Raw genomic sequence first — 19,370 nt, forward strand, 5'->3', positions numbered from 1 at the left:
TGACCATAATGAAGCAAAGATAGGGTTATGAAAACCCCAAATCACAATTAATTCCTTACGTGATACTATGTGAGCATAAGCAACATATTTAACCTCTTTGAGACTCAGTTTCTTTATCTGTAAAATTTAGTACCCAGCTTCCAATATTGCTAGGAAGAAAGATTTTTAGATAAATTATCATAATTATTACTTTGATTTTCTTATTTTACTTGACACAAAAGTTTAGCCTCTAAGAATCCCAGTTTCTTCATCTATAAAATTAGGATCTTTTTTATTTCAAAATTAAAGAGAGGTAGTGTGTTGTAGTGGATAGAGAATTGGCCTAAGAATTAGGAAGACATGAGTTTAAGTCCTGCCTTTGACCCACACTAGTTATATCACTCTAACCAAGTATTTTAACTTATAAAATTGCAGAGAAGGTATAGATCTTCATTAATAGAGGGAGTATACTTATCTTTAAAGTTCTTTACTGATGAAGTCACATGTCAATTCCCATCCCATGCCAAAATGGTGATAATTATACCTGTCTTGTCTTCTTCAAAAGTTAGGTATATGGATCAAAGGAGATGATGTTTGTGAAAATATTTTGCATGTATTTCTTCTATTTCTTTCTCTTCCTTTTTAAAATCTTCTTCTTTCTTTGAAGCATTAACACATAACATACACACAAGCTCATACCACATGAACACAGAATACACAGACCACACCATACACACTATATATATACCACCCACCCAACTCATGCACCAAACTACAAACACACACACACACCATGTGAAATCCAAAGTGACATATCATAATCATATTAGTGCTGCATTGTTTGAATTATTAATTCCCCAAAAAATTCTTGGTGGAGAACATAACCATTATTTATTTAAAAGTGTTATTATTTCCAACTAATTTCAGGTTGGAAAGCTTCTCTCCTTCAGTATAACACCCTGCCTCCCTTTGGAAATGATCAATACTTGGAGGTGAATACCAGTGTTTAGGCTTTTTTAGAATTCACAAAAGTGGGTTTTTGAGATTATAGAATTGAGATTTCTAATTTTAGTCCAAGCCTTTGATTTGTTTTTGGGATCTTGGCTGGCTAATCTCATTCATCTTCATGTTCTCTATTTATGTTTATTTAATATTAATATTGTGATGGGTAGGGTTTCAAGGCCTAAAATACTACAGTGAACATTAACCTAAGAGAGATGAAATGCTCTCAAGAGTTATATTATGAAGACACAAACAGAAACAATTCTGATTTCCAATGAGCAATGAAGAGGTCTTTCTTCTTTCTGTCAATTTTCCTATAGAAATGCCCAACAAGAGGCCACACAACCTTTTCTTGAAGACTTCTCCTGATGGGGAAGTCAATAATGTCAGAGCAGTTATAAAATTATGGATTTTTCTTAAAGCACATATTAAAACATAGTAATAACATACATATACACATATATTATCCAGATATTTGCTGCAGCTCTCTCATCAAAGAACAGTTGAATTCTTGATTTACTGGATTAAAATTTCATTATTCAAAAGGCTAAGGAAATGATAAGCACTATTTTTGACCTGATTCTTATTAACAATTATATTTCTCATTGCCAAAACTGAAATTATGGAAACATAAATTTATGAAATGCATATGTTATACATAGGGTAACATTAAAATACATACATGTATACATATATATTATACGTAATGTGTATGTATAAATGCACATTTAATATAAGAACACTTATGGTTAGTAAAGTGCGCAACATAAGGTATCTCATTTGATCCTCACAACACCCTTGTAAAATAGGTGCTATTATTACCCAATTTTACAGCTGAGAACTTGAAAGAGAAAGAGGTTTAATGAGTTGCCTAGGAATTACACAGCTATTAAGTATCAGAAACTGTATTTAAACTCGGTCTTCCTCATTCTAGTACTCTGTCCATTGTACTGCATAGGTGCCATGTTTGTTGATTCTGTTTTTGAATACAACAGACTTATACTGTGAAAAGGACTTCTTTTCATATCCAGTATGCTTTAGATAGCCAAGATTTAGATTCTATCTCTGACATTAGCATTTCATTTTTTTTTTCCCTCAGGAACCATGAATAGGGAAAAATAGACTCAAAGAGATGCAGGAGAGATGGAAATAGAAACTTATCTTGTAGTTTACTAAATGACTAGCTTCATTAAATTTTGCAACATCTCTATACAAGCTTATGTGTATGTGTAGATCAAAACCAGAGAGCATTCCTAGGTATAACTATAAAAATATGAATATGTCATCACAACAGCTAGAGTCAAACGATGGACCCAAAAATGTATGGAGATATAAAAGTTGTCACAACCAGTAATTGCAAGATGAAGAACTTAAGGCATAAGAAACCAGAGTAGCTTATTAAAAAGCTTGAAGCCTATGATAAAAAAATTGGAAGAATTTAGTTAGGAGATAAAAAAATGATTGTGTATATTCAGTATGTTCAGTTTGAAAAAGGAAAAGAAAACAAACCTTTTAGTATTCTTTGAAATTCAACAAAAAGTTACTTGGATTTTAGACTAGAGGCTGGAAATAAGTGAGGGGCAAACTGTGGTGTAATTTTTCTAGGGCTTCAGGTTTAAGGAATTTAAAACTTTCCTAGATACATACTTGGAATTCTTTAAAACTGGGCTCCTGAGGCATTACTATTACCAGATGCTATTGGCTCAGGCTCAGGGGATGATGGCAGTGACCCAAGAAGTTGGCAAGACAGTAAGGATTCTAGCAGTTCTGTTAGAAAGGACAGCAGATGGAGAGGAGTGCTATTGAATGTATTTCCCTACTACCTTGGCATGTCAGGGGGCATTGTAGTATTCTGCAGTATAAGAGGCAGGCCAGCATGGTGTCCTGTAGGGATTCTTAACTTTTTAAATTTTTTGGTTTCATCAGTCTCTTTGGCAGACTGGTGAAGCATTCTCCAAACAATGTTTCTAATTCATAAGATAAAACATATAGAAAATAATGGAACCAATTATATTGAGGTACAGTTATGAAAAGATTTGTTTTTGAAAACAAGATCGTGGGGGCAGCTAGGTGGCGCAGTGGATAGAGCACCGGCCCTGGAGTCAGGAGTACCTGAGTTCAAATCCGGCCTCAGACACTTAACACTTACTAGCTGTGTGACCCTGGGCAAGTCACTTAACCCCAGTTGCCTCACTTTAAAAAAAAAAGAGTGATAAAAGAAAACAAGATCATAATTCCCAGGTTTGATAGTCTAACATAATACATAGATCTCTGGGCCAGGAATCAAGAAAACAGTTTCTAATTTCATTGTGTGATCCTGCTCAAGTCACTTAATCTCTTTGTTCTTCAGGCAACTACCTAGAGTTCCTGATACTGAAAAACCTTCATGCTTTTGCATATGCTTTGGTTTTAAGTAACATTTAGGTGGAAGGACTGTCCATTCTTGGCTTATTTACTAAAGTCTTCTGACCACCTCCAGTCACATGAAACATTTCTTTATCAAATGACTTTCTCAGCTTGACACTCAAATCCCCAACCATTTTGTTTTGGCCAAGATTTTGCAAATACAAACTGCACCATGTCCTCAGGTCAGGACATCCTGAACCTTCCTAAGGCATGGAGCTGGGATAGGGTGGGACTGTGCTAGAGAAGAGTTCAATGAAGATATAGTTGCTACTAAGAGAGGAAGCAGGCCATTTGGGAGCTTCCTATTTTAATTTATTCTTCATAGTAAAATTAAAGTGAATTCTTCTAAGATCTATTACTTTGGTTTGCTGAAGGATTTGCTGGTGCTTTCAGCACCCTCTAAAATAGGAACCCTAGGGCAAATACTCTGTAGTCCTCAGTTTAGTTATTGATTTTTCCCCTTGTATTATGTTAAAAGAATGGGTTATTTTGGTCTAGAAAAAGATATCTTTTTGTTCTCTGGCAACTGTGGCTACTCCTTGGTCTATAGATAATACAGATTTCCTTTCATGCCTCAAGTGAAAGATATTTAACAGAAACAGGTGTCAGACATGTTCCCTCTGGTACTATCTGGCTCTCTCCTTGTTTACTTGTCACTTCTGTATTGGCCTAGTAACTACAACTACTCCTGTTATCACCCACAATTGCACTAAAAATGACTGGATTTTTCATTTTAAATGCATTAGGACTTAAGCTAAATGATTGCAGCCTTTTCTGCAACATAGGTCTATGAGAAATCTTGCTTATTTTGTTGTTATTTGAAAAGCACCTGGAGCTCTCTTGAAACAAGTTATTAAAGTAATAAATAGTCACCTGGCAGATGCTTTAATGGTGCTGTGATGCAGAGATGGATTGATTTCTGGCACTGCCATTTGTTAAGCCTGTGATTAAAGTCCTAGGCACTCAATATCACTGAAAATCTTATTAAGAAGTCAATTAGAGAATTAGACTGGAACAAAGATCCTCAGATTTTGTCTAACTGTATATTGCCCGGACTATCAAATGGTTTATCACCTCTGAAACTGAATCTATATGTAAGGAGGGAAAACCAATAATAATCCAAGGATAAATTGATATTCTTCCCTCAAATTCTGCTTATTTAAAATTCACTGTTCATATCCATTTTCTCTCAAATGACAGTTGTAATTGATCAATGAACAAATATTTATGAAACATCTACCATGTGTAGGACAGTATAGTGAATATGGCTACTTCCCTCTAGGTATCATTAAGAAAATTTGGATGTCAGGGGAATCAATGAAAAAGAAATGTGAAGGGTGGGCAGTCTAATCATAACAGATCTCAAACTGTATTATAAACCAGTAATAAAATAATCTGGCACTGGCTAAGAAATAGAGTGATAGATCAGTGGAATAGATTAGGTATGGGTTACATTATAGTGAATGATCATAGTATTCTGGCATATGATAAACCTAAAGATACAAGCTTTTGGAATAAAAACCCATTATTTCACAAAAACTGCTAGGAAAACTGGAAAACAGTACGGCATAAACTAGGTATAGACCAACATCTCACCCTGTATACCAAGGTAAGGTCAAAATAGGTACGTGATTTACACATAAAGAGTGATACCATAAGCAAATCAGGAGAGCATGGAATAGTTTATCTGTCAGATCTATAGATAAGGCAGGAATTTATGAGCAAACAAGAGATAGAGAGCATTATAAAATGTAAATGAAATAATTTTGATTATATAAATTTAAAAAGTTTTTGCACAAACAAAATTCCACACCAATATCATAAGGAAAACAGAAAACTGGGAAAATTTTGCAACAAGTATCTCTGATGAAGGCCTCATTTCTCAAATATATAGAGAGCTAAGTCAAATTTATAAAACAGATAAGCCATTCTCCAGTTGATAGATGGTTAAAGGAAATGAACAAGCAGTTTTCAGTAAAAGAAATCAAAAATATGTATAGTCATATAAAAATGCTCTAAATCACCATTGATTAGAGAAATACAAATTAAAACAACTCTGAAGTACCACCTCACATCTATCAGACTAGCTAATATGACAAAAAAGGAAAATGATGGATGTTGGAAGGGATGTGTGAAAACTGTGATGCTAATCCACTGTTGATGGAGTTGTGAACTGATCCAACCATTCTGGAGATCTATTTGGAACTATTCCCAAAGGGCTATAGAACTGTGCATATCCTTTTATCCAGCAATACTACTAATACATTTATATCCCCAAGACCGCAAAAAAAGAGGCGGGGAGGACCTATTTGTACAAAAAATATTTATAGCAGCTCTTTTTTGTAGTGGCTAAGAATTAGAAATCAAAGGAATGCTCATCAATTGGGAAGTGGTGAAACAAGCTGTGGTACACGATTGTAATTAAATATTATTGTCTTATAAGAAATGATAAGCAGGATGATTTCAGAAAAACCTGGGAAAAGTGAAGTGAACAGAACCAGGAGAACGTTATAAACAGTAGCAACAATATTGTTTGATGAAGAATTGTGAATGACTTAGCTATTCTTAGCAATACAATGATCCAAGACAATCCCAAAGGACCAATGATGAAGCATACTATCTGTCTCCAGAGAAAGAACTGATATTGTTTGAATACAGAATGAAGCATGCTATTTTCATTGTCATTTTTTCTTTTGTTAGAATTTCTTGGACAAAATGACTAATATGGAAATGTTTTACATGATTACACAAATATGACCTACATCTGATTGTTTACTGTTTCAGGGAGCGGGGAGGAGAGGGAGACATAGAATTTGGAACTAAAAACAAAAAAAAAATTAAAAATTATTTTAACCTGTAATTGGGGGAAATTATATACATGCATATGTATGTATTCATGCATGTATATATGTGTGTACATATGATACACACACGTGTATACATACACCCATGTATAGATGGATACACACATACATATATATACATACACATACACACACACACACACACACACACACACATATATATATATATATATATATATATATGATGAATGATCATTGGTCAGGCAGAATATACTACAGATGACCTAGACAGAATGTGTCTGGAATACAACACAGGCTTCACAAAAGAGGTATGAAATAGTAATGATGGGGGACAATTCTCTCTCTGTTAAAAGTGTGGTGATCATTTTTTACCTTCTCTTTGATGATGATTTCATTTTTCCAAAGGTAGATTAAATGACAAGGGAAAACTATATTCTGGAACAGATTATAACCAACAAGAAGGAACTATTTGACAGGATGGAAATAGTAGGAACTTTGCACAAAGCAAACAAAAACCACTACTAGTTTTAGAATTTGTGTTACAGGAGAGGAAATCCAGGAATAGTTTGAAATGTTTCCTAGATTTTAGAATAGTAAATTTTGAATATTTCATCAAGATGTAGGTAATATCCCTTTGACTAAAATTCTTTGGGGAAATTCAACTAAACTGGGATGAGAAGCCCTTGGGAATGAAATTCTGAAGGTACAAAGAAAAATAGTCTAATGAGGAGGAAAAGTGGGCATTATCTAAAGGGACCAATGTGGATACGTAGGGGACTCATAAACTAACTTGGCTTTTCAAAAAGATATATAGTCCAATTCAGTTATCATTTATTAAGATCCTAGTATGGGCTACATGCTGAAGATACAAAGGTCAAAATTAAAAATCCTTGACAGTAAGGAATTTAAATTCTACTAATGGGAAACAAAACATTCACAAATAAGTAAATGCAAAATAAATATAAAGTAACTTTAATGCATGATGAGTAACAACTAAGGGAATTAATTGTAGGGAGTGACACTTTGGCTGAACCTTGAAGAAAGCTAAGGATTCTGAAAAGTAGAGGTCGGGAGGGTGAGTAGTACACACATGGGTAGACAACCTGTACAAAATCACAAAGATGTTTGATGAAATGTTCTGTGTAGATAATAGTCTGTAGGGTAGTATGACTGGAATATATAATGGAAAAAGGAGGAAAGTGTATTCACTCTGGAAAAGTAGGCTGTTGCTAGATAATGAAGGGCTTTAAATGCCAAACAGAAACGTTTGGATTTTATCCTGAAGCAATAGGGAGATATTGAAACTTCTTAAGCAGATGAATTGCATGGCTAAAACTATGTATACTTTAGGAATATTCCTTTGAAAGCTGTGTGCAGGGTACCATGGAGAGAGACTGGTGATATGGTCACTAATTAGGTAACTATTACAATGGTTTAGGCAAAAAGTGATGGGACCTGGACTAGGGTAATTATTATAGGAGGAGAAAGAAAGAGGAATAATAAGAAAGATGATGAAGAGGTGATATCAACAATACAGGGCAATTGTTTGCATATGAAGACCCCACCCCCAAGGTTGTTAATCTGGATAGGAACAAGAATTTTGGTGCCATTGAGAGAAATAGAAAAGTTTGGAAGAGAAGCATTGAGTTTGGACACAAGAAATGAGTTTTATTTTCTGTTGCTTTTGAGTTTGAAATATTTATGGAAAAACTAGGTAGAAAAGTTTAGACAATAGTTAGAAATATGGAACTGGAACTCAGAGGAGGGATGGATTTGCAAACTTGGGATACATCTGCATAGAGATGAAAGTTAAATCCATAGCAGTTGATGAAACCACCGAGAATGTGTAAAGGAGATAAAGACAGATATGACATAGGCCTATGGTACAAGGATGAATAAGGTTTGTGACAAGTAGGTGCTATTATTATCCCCATTTTAGAGATGAGGAAACAGACTGAGAAGGTAAGTGGCTTGCCCAGGGTCATAGACTAATAAGAGTCTGAGGTAGAATTTGAATTTAAGCCTTCTTAACTCTGAGTCCAGTATTCTACCTACTGAACCAACTGGAATGAACCAGATAAAAATGTAATTAGATAATGTTTAACAAAATAAACAAAAATATAATAGAACATAAAATGTGAACTTGTGGTTTTCCAAGTCATTATATGGTCAGCAGGTGTCCCTTTTTACTCAAATTTGACACTACTGGCATGTAAGAAAAAAAATTCTAAGGCTCAGCAGGAGCAGAGGTTGATGAGAAAATCTATGGCAAGGTTTTTTTCCTTTTTCTATTGTCAAAGAGAGGATGATAAAAGAAGGAATAGAACTGCTCTCAGGGAGTATTTGATGATGATACCTGAAAACAAAGCGAAGCCTCTACTCATATTTCACTTTTGATTTCTCTGTCAAGGAGAATGATTGTTAAATAGGAGATACAGAATATTAGTATTCAATGGGTAGCTAAAAAACAAGATAATTTAAGGATGTGGTAAAAAAAAAAAAGCACCTAGCTGTATTCGATATACTAAATTATGACCTCTATGAACTATACCTTTGGGTGTTAAAGGAAGAGATGATGACTAAGCTATTGTCAATCATTTTCATGAGATTGAGTAGAATTGAGGTAAAGCAGGCTTTAAGGATCACAAATAATGTCCCAATTTTTAAAAATGTGAAAAGAGGGGGCAGCTAGGTGGCACAGTGGATAGAGCACCAGCCCTGGAGTCAGGAGTACCTGAGTTCAAATCTGGCCTCAGACACTTAACACTTACTAGCTGTGTGACTCTGGGCAAGTCACTTAACCCCAATTGCCTCACTAAAAAAAAAAATAAATTAAATTTAAAAAAATGTGAAAAAAATAAACTTTGCAAATTAAAGAACGATGAACTTGAATAATTCTCCAGGGGAGAAAACCCTTTTAATTGTATGGGGTGCTGGTGAAAATTTATAAAAGGAAATATTGATCATAATGGGCCAGCAAATCTTCAAGAAGAGGCCAAGCCAGACTAAGTTTAGTTCCTTTTTTTGGATAAGATTACCAAACTAGCAGGAATTCTGTGAATATAGTTTATTTAGATCACAGAATCATTATGTAGAACTAGAAGGGATCTTATAGCTCACCTAGTCAACTGCTGATTTTATAGCTGAAGACTTTGAGAATCAGAGAGGTTGCATGAATTTCCAAAAGTCACATGTGTAACATGTAGCACAGCTGTCATTTGAACCAAGATCTGAGTCCAAAGCCTGCACTTCCAGTAGCATTTGAGAAATTTCATAATTGTGAGGAAAATAGAATGGGGAGGGGGATCAGATGACAGTGTAGTTAGGTGGACTTGGAACTGGTTGAATGGCTGGTTCCAAAGAATAGTCAGCTTGGAAGATTTTCAATAAAGGGCCCCAGGGTGCTTGGCCTTATACTGTTTAACATTTTATCAGGGACTTGCATTGTTACAGATGCTATCCTTAGTGAATTTTCAAACCCAAACCTTGGAGGGACAATAACATGTAGGAAAACAGAGTTATGATTCAAAGAGATCTTCGCCGGCTAGAACATTGGGCTGAATTCATAATCCATAGCCATAACAAGGACAAATGTAAAATTGTACACTTGGCTTTAAAAAAATCAATTTCACAATTATAAGGTAAGGAAGTCATGGCTAGACAGCAATTTGTCTGAAAAAGATCCAAAGGTTTAATTGGACTGTAAACACAATATGAGTCAATACTATTATATGGCAGCTGAGAAAATGAATGTAAACTGTAGGCTACATTTTGGTGGAAAATAATATCTTTAACTAAGGAGATAATACTACCATTGTACATTGTCTTGATCAGACTATTGGAATTTTATGTTCAGTTCTTGGTACTACATTTTAGGAAAGATATTGAAGAGAACTAGCATATCATTGTGGATAGAGAACTGGCCTTAGAATCAATAAGACTGAGTTTCAAGTCCTGTTTCTGATGCATTCTAACTTAGAACCCTGGGACAATAATTTAATCTTTCAGTGCTCTACATAAGTCACTAAGCCTATAAGTGTCAGTGAAGGTGCCTTTAGCATAGATAGAAGTTCTCAAACTAGGAATTTCCTACACAATGAAATAGCAAGTTTAGTGCAGAAAGAAAAAAAATGGTATGTTAAAGGGCATCCAGAAGAGAGCCATGAAGGTGGGCAATTGCTTCACTTTCATACTGTAGGATAAGTTGAAATAATACAAACTATTTCATTTGGGAGAGAGAAGCTCTGGGTGTGGAGGAAGGAGAAGGATGCTAGCTGTCTTGAAGTATTTGAAGTGTTTGTAAGGCTATTACAAGGAAGAGGAATTAAATATGTTCTGTTTGATTCCAGAGGGTAGAACTAGGAACAATACCTGAAGCAAATTTAAGATTGATGTGAGAAAGAATTTCAAAGCAATTAGAATGATCAAAAAGTAGAATCAGCTAGAGTCAGGAAGATTTTTGAATGAATGAATGAAAAAGCATTTATTAGTCATGTGCTCTGTACAAAGAACCATGCTAAGCAGTAGGGAGTCCAAATAGGAAAGTAAGGTAGTCTATGTTCTCAAGGCGCTCATATTCTAAGAGGGTAAAACAAAATATATAGGAGGATGCAAGTCATATGGAAAAACCCAGTAGAACTTAGGGTATAGTGACAATGAAGATATCAATACATTTTTAATGTCATTTCCATTGATAAAACCACATCTATTTCGAATGTTAAACCACAGTGTCAAGGACCTCAGCAATAGAACTTTCTTTTTTTGTATCTTCAATAGCTCTGACTGCTGAGGAGTCAGGCCCCTAAGAATTGGTATACTGTTGGCAGATCCTGGATGATGACTATAGGGGCAGGATTGAAAGCATAATTGACTAGAGTTTAAATCCTACTTCAGATGGTTGTTAGCTGTTTGACCCTGGGCAAGTCACAACTCTCAGTTTGCTCTTCTTTAAAATGAGAATCATAATAGCAGTAACCTCCCAGAGTTGTGATGAGGATAAAATAAGATAATATGTCAAACACTTTATAAACCTTAAAATGTGTTACAGTTATAAGTCTTTTAGGCTCTTGGCTAATATAATCAATAATTTTATTTCCTGGGGGGAACATGGAGACCATGAAAACCATTGTGGGGCTTCTCCAGAGATTCTGGAGTAAGGCTAATTTTAGGACTTGAGGCTGAATGTTGAGAAAATTGAAGAAAGCAGGGCTTGTCTTCTCTGTTCAACAACTTTCCATTTCAAGGACTCTTTCTCCTTTCCTGGCCTTTCTACATACCTAACAGTCATATTGCCTCCTAGATGCATAGAACTCCATATTAGTCCCTCCTTCAAGGCTGCACTCAGTGTAGAAATGTTCTCTGTATTGTACTCTCCATCTTTCTAATGAAATAAGCATTTCATTTATCTTTTTTGAAAGGAATTGTTTGGTTACTTATTGTCATCATTTTATAAAGGTAATTCCCACTCTACTGATGACTTATTAGAGGAAGCTATCTAATGAGAACAACCTGACTGTATTTGAGATCAATGAGTTCATATGATAAGAAGACATGAAAAAAAAAGATACAGCAAATGCAGATAAATGAGATTGGCTATGAAAGGGTGGAAAGGTCATGCAAACATAAAGTTTTCAAAGTGCTTTCGATACATAATTTCACGAGACTCTTCCAGAAATCTTGTGAAGACAAGTGCTACAGTATTATTTATATTTTACAGATAGAGAAATTGAGGCTCAAATTGGTTAAATTAGTTACTCCTGGGCACACAATTAATAAATGTTGGAGGTAGGGTTTGAACTTGTTTTCTTTACTTTAAGTCCAGTACACTGCCATGCTGCCAATAATATATTCATTTTAGGTATGGTAGAGAAGACAGGAATCATAAGTAATGCATATGATTCCTTTAACAGGCTATAAAGAGAAGGAAGAAATAATCAACTTTAATTTTCCTTGTCTTTGGTTTACCAATATGAATGATTTTCAAATAAGAAAGAATATTTTAAAAAATAGTTAAGAGGAAGCTGGAACATCAAGTAAGGAAGTGGTGAGTCCCTAGTGGTATCAGTCAGCTGGCTTTAGAAACTGCATCCCATGGTTCTGAAAGATGGTGACACATGGGAGTGTTATAGTGGAAAGAGAAGATGAATTATTGGATTTTGAGGAATTCTAGAAAAAAATGGGAAAGGTGATATATGATTAAAGGCAGGCAAATATCCTGATTTTTCAAAAAGCATGAAAAAGGTGACTATTTGAAACCATAAGACGGGCAGCATGATGGTGGTTCCTGGTAAGATACAGAACATATCATTAAAGGGATGATTTGTCAGAACTTAGAAAGAGAAGAGCAAATACCCATGACCCATATCAGACTAATAATTTCCTCTTTAAAAAGGGTCATTAAAAGTTTTGATTTTCTCCAATAGACGGTAAGCTGATTAAGCACAGACACTGTTTTTATTTTGGTCCATAATTTCCCAGCATCTAGCACAACATGCATAAAAGGTGCTTAATTAAATATTTTTGAATGGATTTGTTGGGTAGTATGCCTGTATTTTTTTGAAAGTATTTGACAAAGACTCTCATGATTCAAGTGAACAAAATGGAGAGATATGACCTGGATGACAGTCTGAAGGGAAAGGTTCAGGATTACTAGAACTGGAATATTGCTCTCCAATTATTCTAAGTTGAAAAAAAAATGGAGAGGAAACCTGGATTTACACAAATAGTTTAACAAGGCCAAGTAACACTGTCTGTGTAGTTTGTGTAATAAGACAGTTGCACAAAAATAGCTTAAATTAGTAATTCAGTTTAATAAACATTTAATAAGGATCTGCTATATACCAGGCACTGTACTAGGGATATGCAGACAAAAATGAAACAGTCCAACCGTCAAAGAATTCACAGTTTATATGAAAAGGAACTTTTTATATGTATGTTATGAATGTATGTATATATGTATATATTATGTATGTATGTATGTATCATCTATCTATCTAATTTCAGGGAGGCACTAGCAGCCGTGAGTAGGCATCAGAAAAAACCTCATGAAGGAGGTGCTATGAAAGAAGCAATTTACTCTTATCCTAGGTACACAAGACCTTCTCTTCAGTAATATACATTACCTTATCCTCCCACCCCAAATCTCAATGAACTGGCCATCCAGTTACATGCCATTATCAATATAATGGGCTTTTATCATCCATTTTAATCTTTTGAATTGTTAGGCTAATCTCTTTTGAATAAAAATGGATCTCATTGATGAGGTCCTGTAATGTTTTAGAGCTTGATGTAATTGGATATTCTTGTCATCTATAGGATATCTCCCTTCTATGTGTACCCTGTACAGTATATTCTAGATGATAGAGGAGAATACCTTTAAAGAGTATATGTCTTATGTTTTATACCTCATTTTAGTCTAATAATAGGACCAATGAAATGTGCTTTCATTACTTACATTCATCAAGGAATATTGGATGGCCCTAATATATGGATTAATGACTCCTTTTTGAAAAAAAAAAGTCTTCAGGGCTATATTTTCCCCCTACAATGTCAGATGCTTTATTGAAATCAATAAGCAATAAACAGAACAGGATCTTGTACTCTCTGCACTTTTTAGCCGATTGTGTGATTGTAGAAATATGTCTTGGTTTTAAAAAATATTTTCTGCAGTGAGGGAGGAGTTAGTCCTATTGTATCTTGTTCTGGTAAAACTACATCTAGAGAATTATACCTGTTTTTTTACTTCCAGATTTTAGGAATGATGTTGACCAGTGACCAGTAGGCCAGTAACTGTCTGAGACCAGATTTGAACTCAGTCCATCCTTACTCCAGGCCCAGTACTCTATCCAATGTGTCATTAGCTGTCTCAAATGTTGTAAGCAATAAAGTGCTATGTAAATGCCACTTAATATTCAAATGATAGGGAGATTTAAAACCATGCTATTGGAGGATCACTTAGAAGATTTGGGAATTGGGGGGAATTTTTATCTTTGAGAAGGGTCACAGATAGAGGAGAGGGAACATGGAATATAATTTTTGAAATTCAAATATTTGAAAAATTACCTCGAAAAAGTATGAATTTGTTTTGTTAGACTCATGAAGGCAAAATTAATATCAATTGCAAAGTTGCAGGGATGCAGATTTCAACTCACTATAAATAAAAACTTTCCAACAACTAGAAGTGTCACAAAATTGAAATAGCTGCCTCACAAGCTACTTAGTTAAGTGGAGGCTAGATAACTTCTTGTGATTATTATGGGGTGTTGTAGGAGGGGATTTATGCCTTTTGATTATATGACTTCTAAGGTCCTTTTTGACCTGGGGCTCACAAAGATTTTTTTTATTTTAAAAAATATTTTATTAACTATACATTAATAAAATTGGTTTCTTTTGTAATCCCAATCTTTTATTTTATGGGTTAAAGAACTTTTTTTTTCTTTTTTGGTGAGTCAATTGGGGTTAAGTGACTTGCCCAGGCACAGCTAGTAAGTGTTAAGTGTCTGAGGTTGGATTTGAACTCAGGTCCTCCTGAATCCAGGGATGGTGCTCTATCCACTGTGCCACCTAGCTGCCCCAAGAACATTATTCTGAGAAGGGATTCACCCAACTGCCAAAGGTTGACATGATAAATAAAATAACCTAAAAGTTAAGAACCCCTGCTTTAAGGTTCTGTGAGTCTGTGATTCTGTAAAAGGTTTACTATGTTATATCTCCCATCTGTTTTTCATTTTAACTGGGAAACTATAGATAAATGAATTTTTAATGGTGTAAATTGAAAAAACAGGAGGAAGGAGAGGTTTTTGAGCTGAAGGCTCTCTTGCTTTCCCTCTGTGAAGCTTAAAAATCTAAATGTGATGTCTAAAAATCTAATGTGTGGTCACCTTAAATTAGAAGCTTCAGCACCAGTCTCTGGGCATTAAACATTTATTAAAGTATATTAGGGATTAGCAAAGAGAGAGAGTAAAAAAAGTCAAATTCATGTTTTGATAAATAAGGGAACAGGCTTTTAATAGAATTTGATTTGTTTTGCTTTGCCTCAGAGGGCAGAACTAGGAAGACCATTTTGAATACCAGTATTAATTATTTTTAAAAGATTTTAAAAAGCATTATTACCTCTAGAAGATCATCATGTTTTAATAACAGATATATGAAATATTATGTTGCTTCTTTTCAGATGCTTTTGAAATCCAAGTTTCCTCCAATAACCATATGGTATCAGAAGCTGGAAAAAATGTCACATTCGTATTTCAGACTCACATGGCCAGTCCCTTGAAACATGTGACATGGGAAAGGATTCAGCCACATCAGATTGACCACTTAACTTCCTGTAACTTGAACAATGAGAAAAGTTATGGCTTTAAGTATTCCAAAAAAATATTGACAAACTGCAGCCAAGGGATGAAAAGTAGCTTTATTGTTATTCACAATGTCACTGCTTCTGACTCGGGTTTTTACCAATGTTGCTTAACCACTGACACAGGAGAAAATGAAACCTTTGTGATCAGATTGACTGTGACTGATGGTAAGTAGAAAAATGAAATGTTGGATTGTTATGAATGTAAAAATTTCCAGCAACTGGGTTCTGTTAGAGGCTTTTATTTAGTATGAAAATTTAGTTTAAATGGAATAATTTAAGCATATTAGAAGTTACTGTATTCTAACCTTCAGCAAGTCATCCCTTTTCCAGTCTCTGATCACAGAAATTACAATAAATTCACCCCTAGTTTTTTTAAACTTGTCTCATTCTTCAAATAAAACAGCTAAATCTGTCAGATTAAGATACCTATTTGATATACATGGTCTTGTAATGATTTCTAATAGTTGTTTGTGTACCAATCCAGTCCAGTGAATTTTTACAACTATTCTGGGCACAGGCACTGTCCTAGGTGATAAAGACAAAAATAAAATGACAAGGAAATCATTCCCTGAATAAACTTGCATTCTATAGAAGGGAATATAAATGTAAATAACACACACACACACACACATATATATGTGTGTGTGTGTGTATACACACATATACACGTATGTATATATGTATACATATACATATATACAATATATATGTGTGTTTATACACATATGCATGCACACACACACACACATATATATTTAGTATTGTATCTCTAACTAAAGCATGTATTTTTGAGAGCTGAGACTGTGTCTTTTATTTTTTGAGTACCCCTCCAAAGTATCTTGTATGTCACTGTTTCAGAACTTAATGAATCTTTGTGGAATGTGATCGAATGGACCAATCAATTTTGGGTATTGTTATGTGTTAGTTTGTCATAAACTTGATCCATTGTGTCTTCCATATTCTTCACAATTAGGACAGAATGAAAAAGCAATGCTCTCATTAAAGGACCCTCACTCTGAGGGAAGTCATGGGGATGGTTTGTATTGGTTTCCATCTTATATTTAAGTAAGGGACAGGACACTTGAAGCTCTATTCAGGATTAAAATCTGCATTCTAACATTACTGTCTCACTCTGAGGAACATGCCAAAGATGATCCTTTATTCTTGGTGCAGACAGTTGTCTATCACTTTATGTTTTTATTTTCCATATGTCTTTTATCAGCTCATTTACTTTGGTGTGAATTTAGAGTTTTAGGGCCAAGTCAGGTCTTGGCAGCAGCACCTGCAGCTGTTTATAACAAGAAGAAAGTCTGCCAAAATCATAGCTGATTTTCACACCTAATCACTATGGGCTAACTCATGCCTTTGTTATTCCTATTGATGACAATCCCAGTTATGGGTAAGTAGGTTCAATGTTGAATTTGTAATTCTAAAGCAAAAAGAGGTTGACAGAACATCTCTTTATGCAAAAAACTTGGAAGAGGGCTAGACTTTTAAATACTGGCTCTGCCCCTTTTTGGACAAATAAAGAAGCTCATGTCTAAAATATTTCTTACCTAATAGGGTTGCATTATAGAATTTCTTGTAGGGTTCAGATTCCCCCAGGATCTAAAAAAGTATAAATAAAAAGTAGCTGCCAACTATCTCCAATGGACCCAGACAAGACAATGCTTAAGTTGGGTAAATAGTACAATTATAGGTACATTAGACTGTATTTTATTCTTGTTCATCATAAGCATGGAACAAATAAGAATTTTTACAATCATTTCATTATAGTGGGGACAGTGAAAGTACTCTTATAGGGGTTTGTAATGTATAGTTAATTGATGAGACATTCTTCCAGCACAAAACAACTTAGGAAGTAAGAAGAAGAGATCTGTGACATGGGGTGGAGCCCACAAAATGCAGCACAGGAGTGAGACTTGGTGGTGGTGACAGTAGCAACAGAATCTTCATGAGGTCTGAAGCCATAGATGATAAGGGGATTAAACACCTGGTCAGAAAGGGATGATAAGGGATGCCTATTCTAGCAATGAACACAAGACTAGATTCTGTTTAGCAACGTTATTGCTTATACCCACTTTCAGGTCACAGTTCAAGGATCAAGATGAGCACTTTTGGTAATGAGGGAGCAGGGACCCTGAGAGACAGAATCATTTATGTTCCCAAGAGAACAGGGACTAATAGAATCAGTATTAATTTAAATCCCAAGGAATCGGGGGTCTTACCTGCCTAAGTACCAGACATTAGAACAGGAGAAAATTGACCACACCTCTCTCTGCATCACAGCACATTGGAAGCACCCAAAACTTCCAAACCTCCAGAATTAGTTCTTTTTTTTTTTTGGTGAGGCAATTGGGGTTAAGTGACTTGCCCAGGGTCACACAGCTAGTAAATGTTAAGTGTCTGAGGTCGGATTTGAACTCAGGTTCTCCTGAATCTACCCACTGCGCCACTTAGCTGCCCCCAGAATTAGTTCTTAAAACAGTAGTGTGAAAAAGCCCAAAGTTTGGAAAATTGTCCCTCCCCCTACACTAATACTGGGAACAGAGCCCAATTTTAATATAAAGTTCAAAATAAGAAATATGCTGGAAAATAAGCAAGCAATGAAAAAGAAACAAGACCATAAAAAGCAACCATAATGATAGGGGAGATCAAGACACATACTCAGAAGAAGACAATAATGTGAAAACAGATAAAAGCAAAGCCTCAAAGGAAAAAAAAAAGTGAATTGGACACAAACCCTACAAGAATTCCTAGAAGAATTAAAATGATTTTCAAAGTTGAATAAGAAGGGTGGAAGAAAAATTGCATTAAAGAAATGAGAGCAAGGGAAGAAAATTATAAAAAGACAATTAACAACTTTGTAAAAGAACCACAAAGTAACTAAAGAAAATAACACCTTACTGAGAGGAGAAGAACCAGGAGAACATTGTACACAGTAACAACAACACTGTGTGATGAACAACTGTGATAGACTTGGCTCTTCTCAGTAGTGCAATGATTCATAACAATTTCAAAGAAGTTATGATAGAAAATGTTCTCCACATCCAGAAAAAAGAACAGTGGATTATGAATGCAGATTGAACCATACTGTTTCTACTTTTGTGCTGTTTTTTTCTTCCTTCTCTTTTGAGGTTTTTCCCTTGTGCTCTGATTCTTCGTTTACAATATGACTAATGCAGAAATATGTTTAATTTGATTGTACATATATAACCTATATCACATTGCTTTCCATCTTGGGGAGGATGGAGGGAAGGGAGGGTTGGAGAAAATTTTGGAACTAAAAATCCTATGAAAACTAATGTTGAAAACTATTCTTACATGTAACTGGAAAATAATGAAAAACTTAAAAATAAAAATAAAAATCTCTTGCATTTTAACTGAAAAAAAGAAAAAAAAGTAAATAACACTTTAAAAAACAAATAATCCAAATGGCAAAAGGGGTACAAAACCTCACTGAAGAATATAACTTCTTAAAAATTCAAGTTGGGCAGATGGAAACTGATGATTCTGTGAGACATCAAAAAACAATAAAACATAGTAAAAAGAATGAAAAATAGAAGAAAATGTGAAATATATCTTTTGAAAAATGACAGACCTGGAAAATAGATTGAGGAGAGAGAGTTTAAGAATTATTGGACTACCTGAAATCCATGATCAAAGAAAGAACTTGGACATTACATTTCAATAAATTTTAAGCAAAAATGCCCTGATACCTTAGAACCAGAGGGTATAATAGAAATGTAAAAAAAAAAAATTTACTGATCACTACCTGAAAGAGATTTCAAAATGAAAACTCC

The 19,370-nt window shown here is 34.7% G+C and overlaps 1 protein-coding gene across 1 annotated transcript in view; it reads left to right on the forward strand.

Moving 5' to 3' along the window:
* Positions 1-19,370, forward strand: part of CD226 (CD226 molecule) — a 92,206-nt gene that overhangs the window by 40,002 nt on the left and 32,834 nt on the right. The window contains exon 3 of the mRNA XM_043979456.1: positions 15,385-15,732. Coding sequence (XP_043835391.1) covers positions 15,385-15,732 — 348 coding nt within the window. The remainder of the gene's footprint in view (positions 1-15,384; positions 15,733-19,370) is intronic.

This window comes from Dromiciops gliroides, chromosome 1 (assembly GCF_019393635.1).
Source record: "Dromiciops gliroides isolate mDroGli1 chromosome 1, mDroGli1.pri, whole genome shotgun sequence".
Lineage (NCBI taxonomy): Eukaryota > Metazoa > Chordata > Mammalia > Microbiotheria > Microbiotheriidae > Dromiciops > Dromiciops gliroides.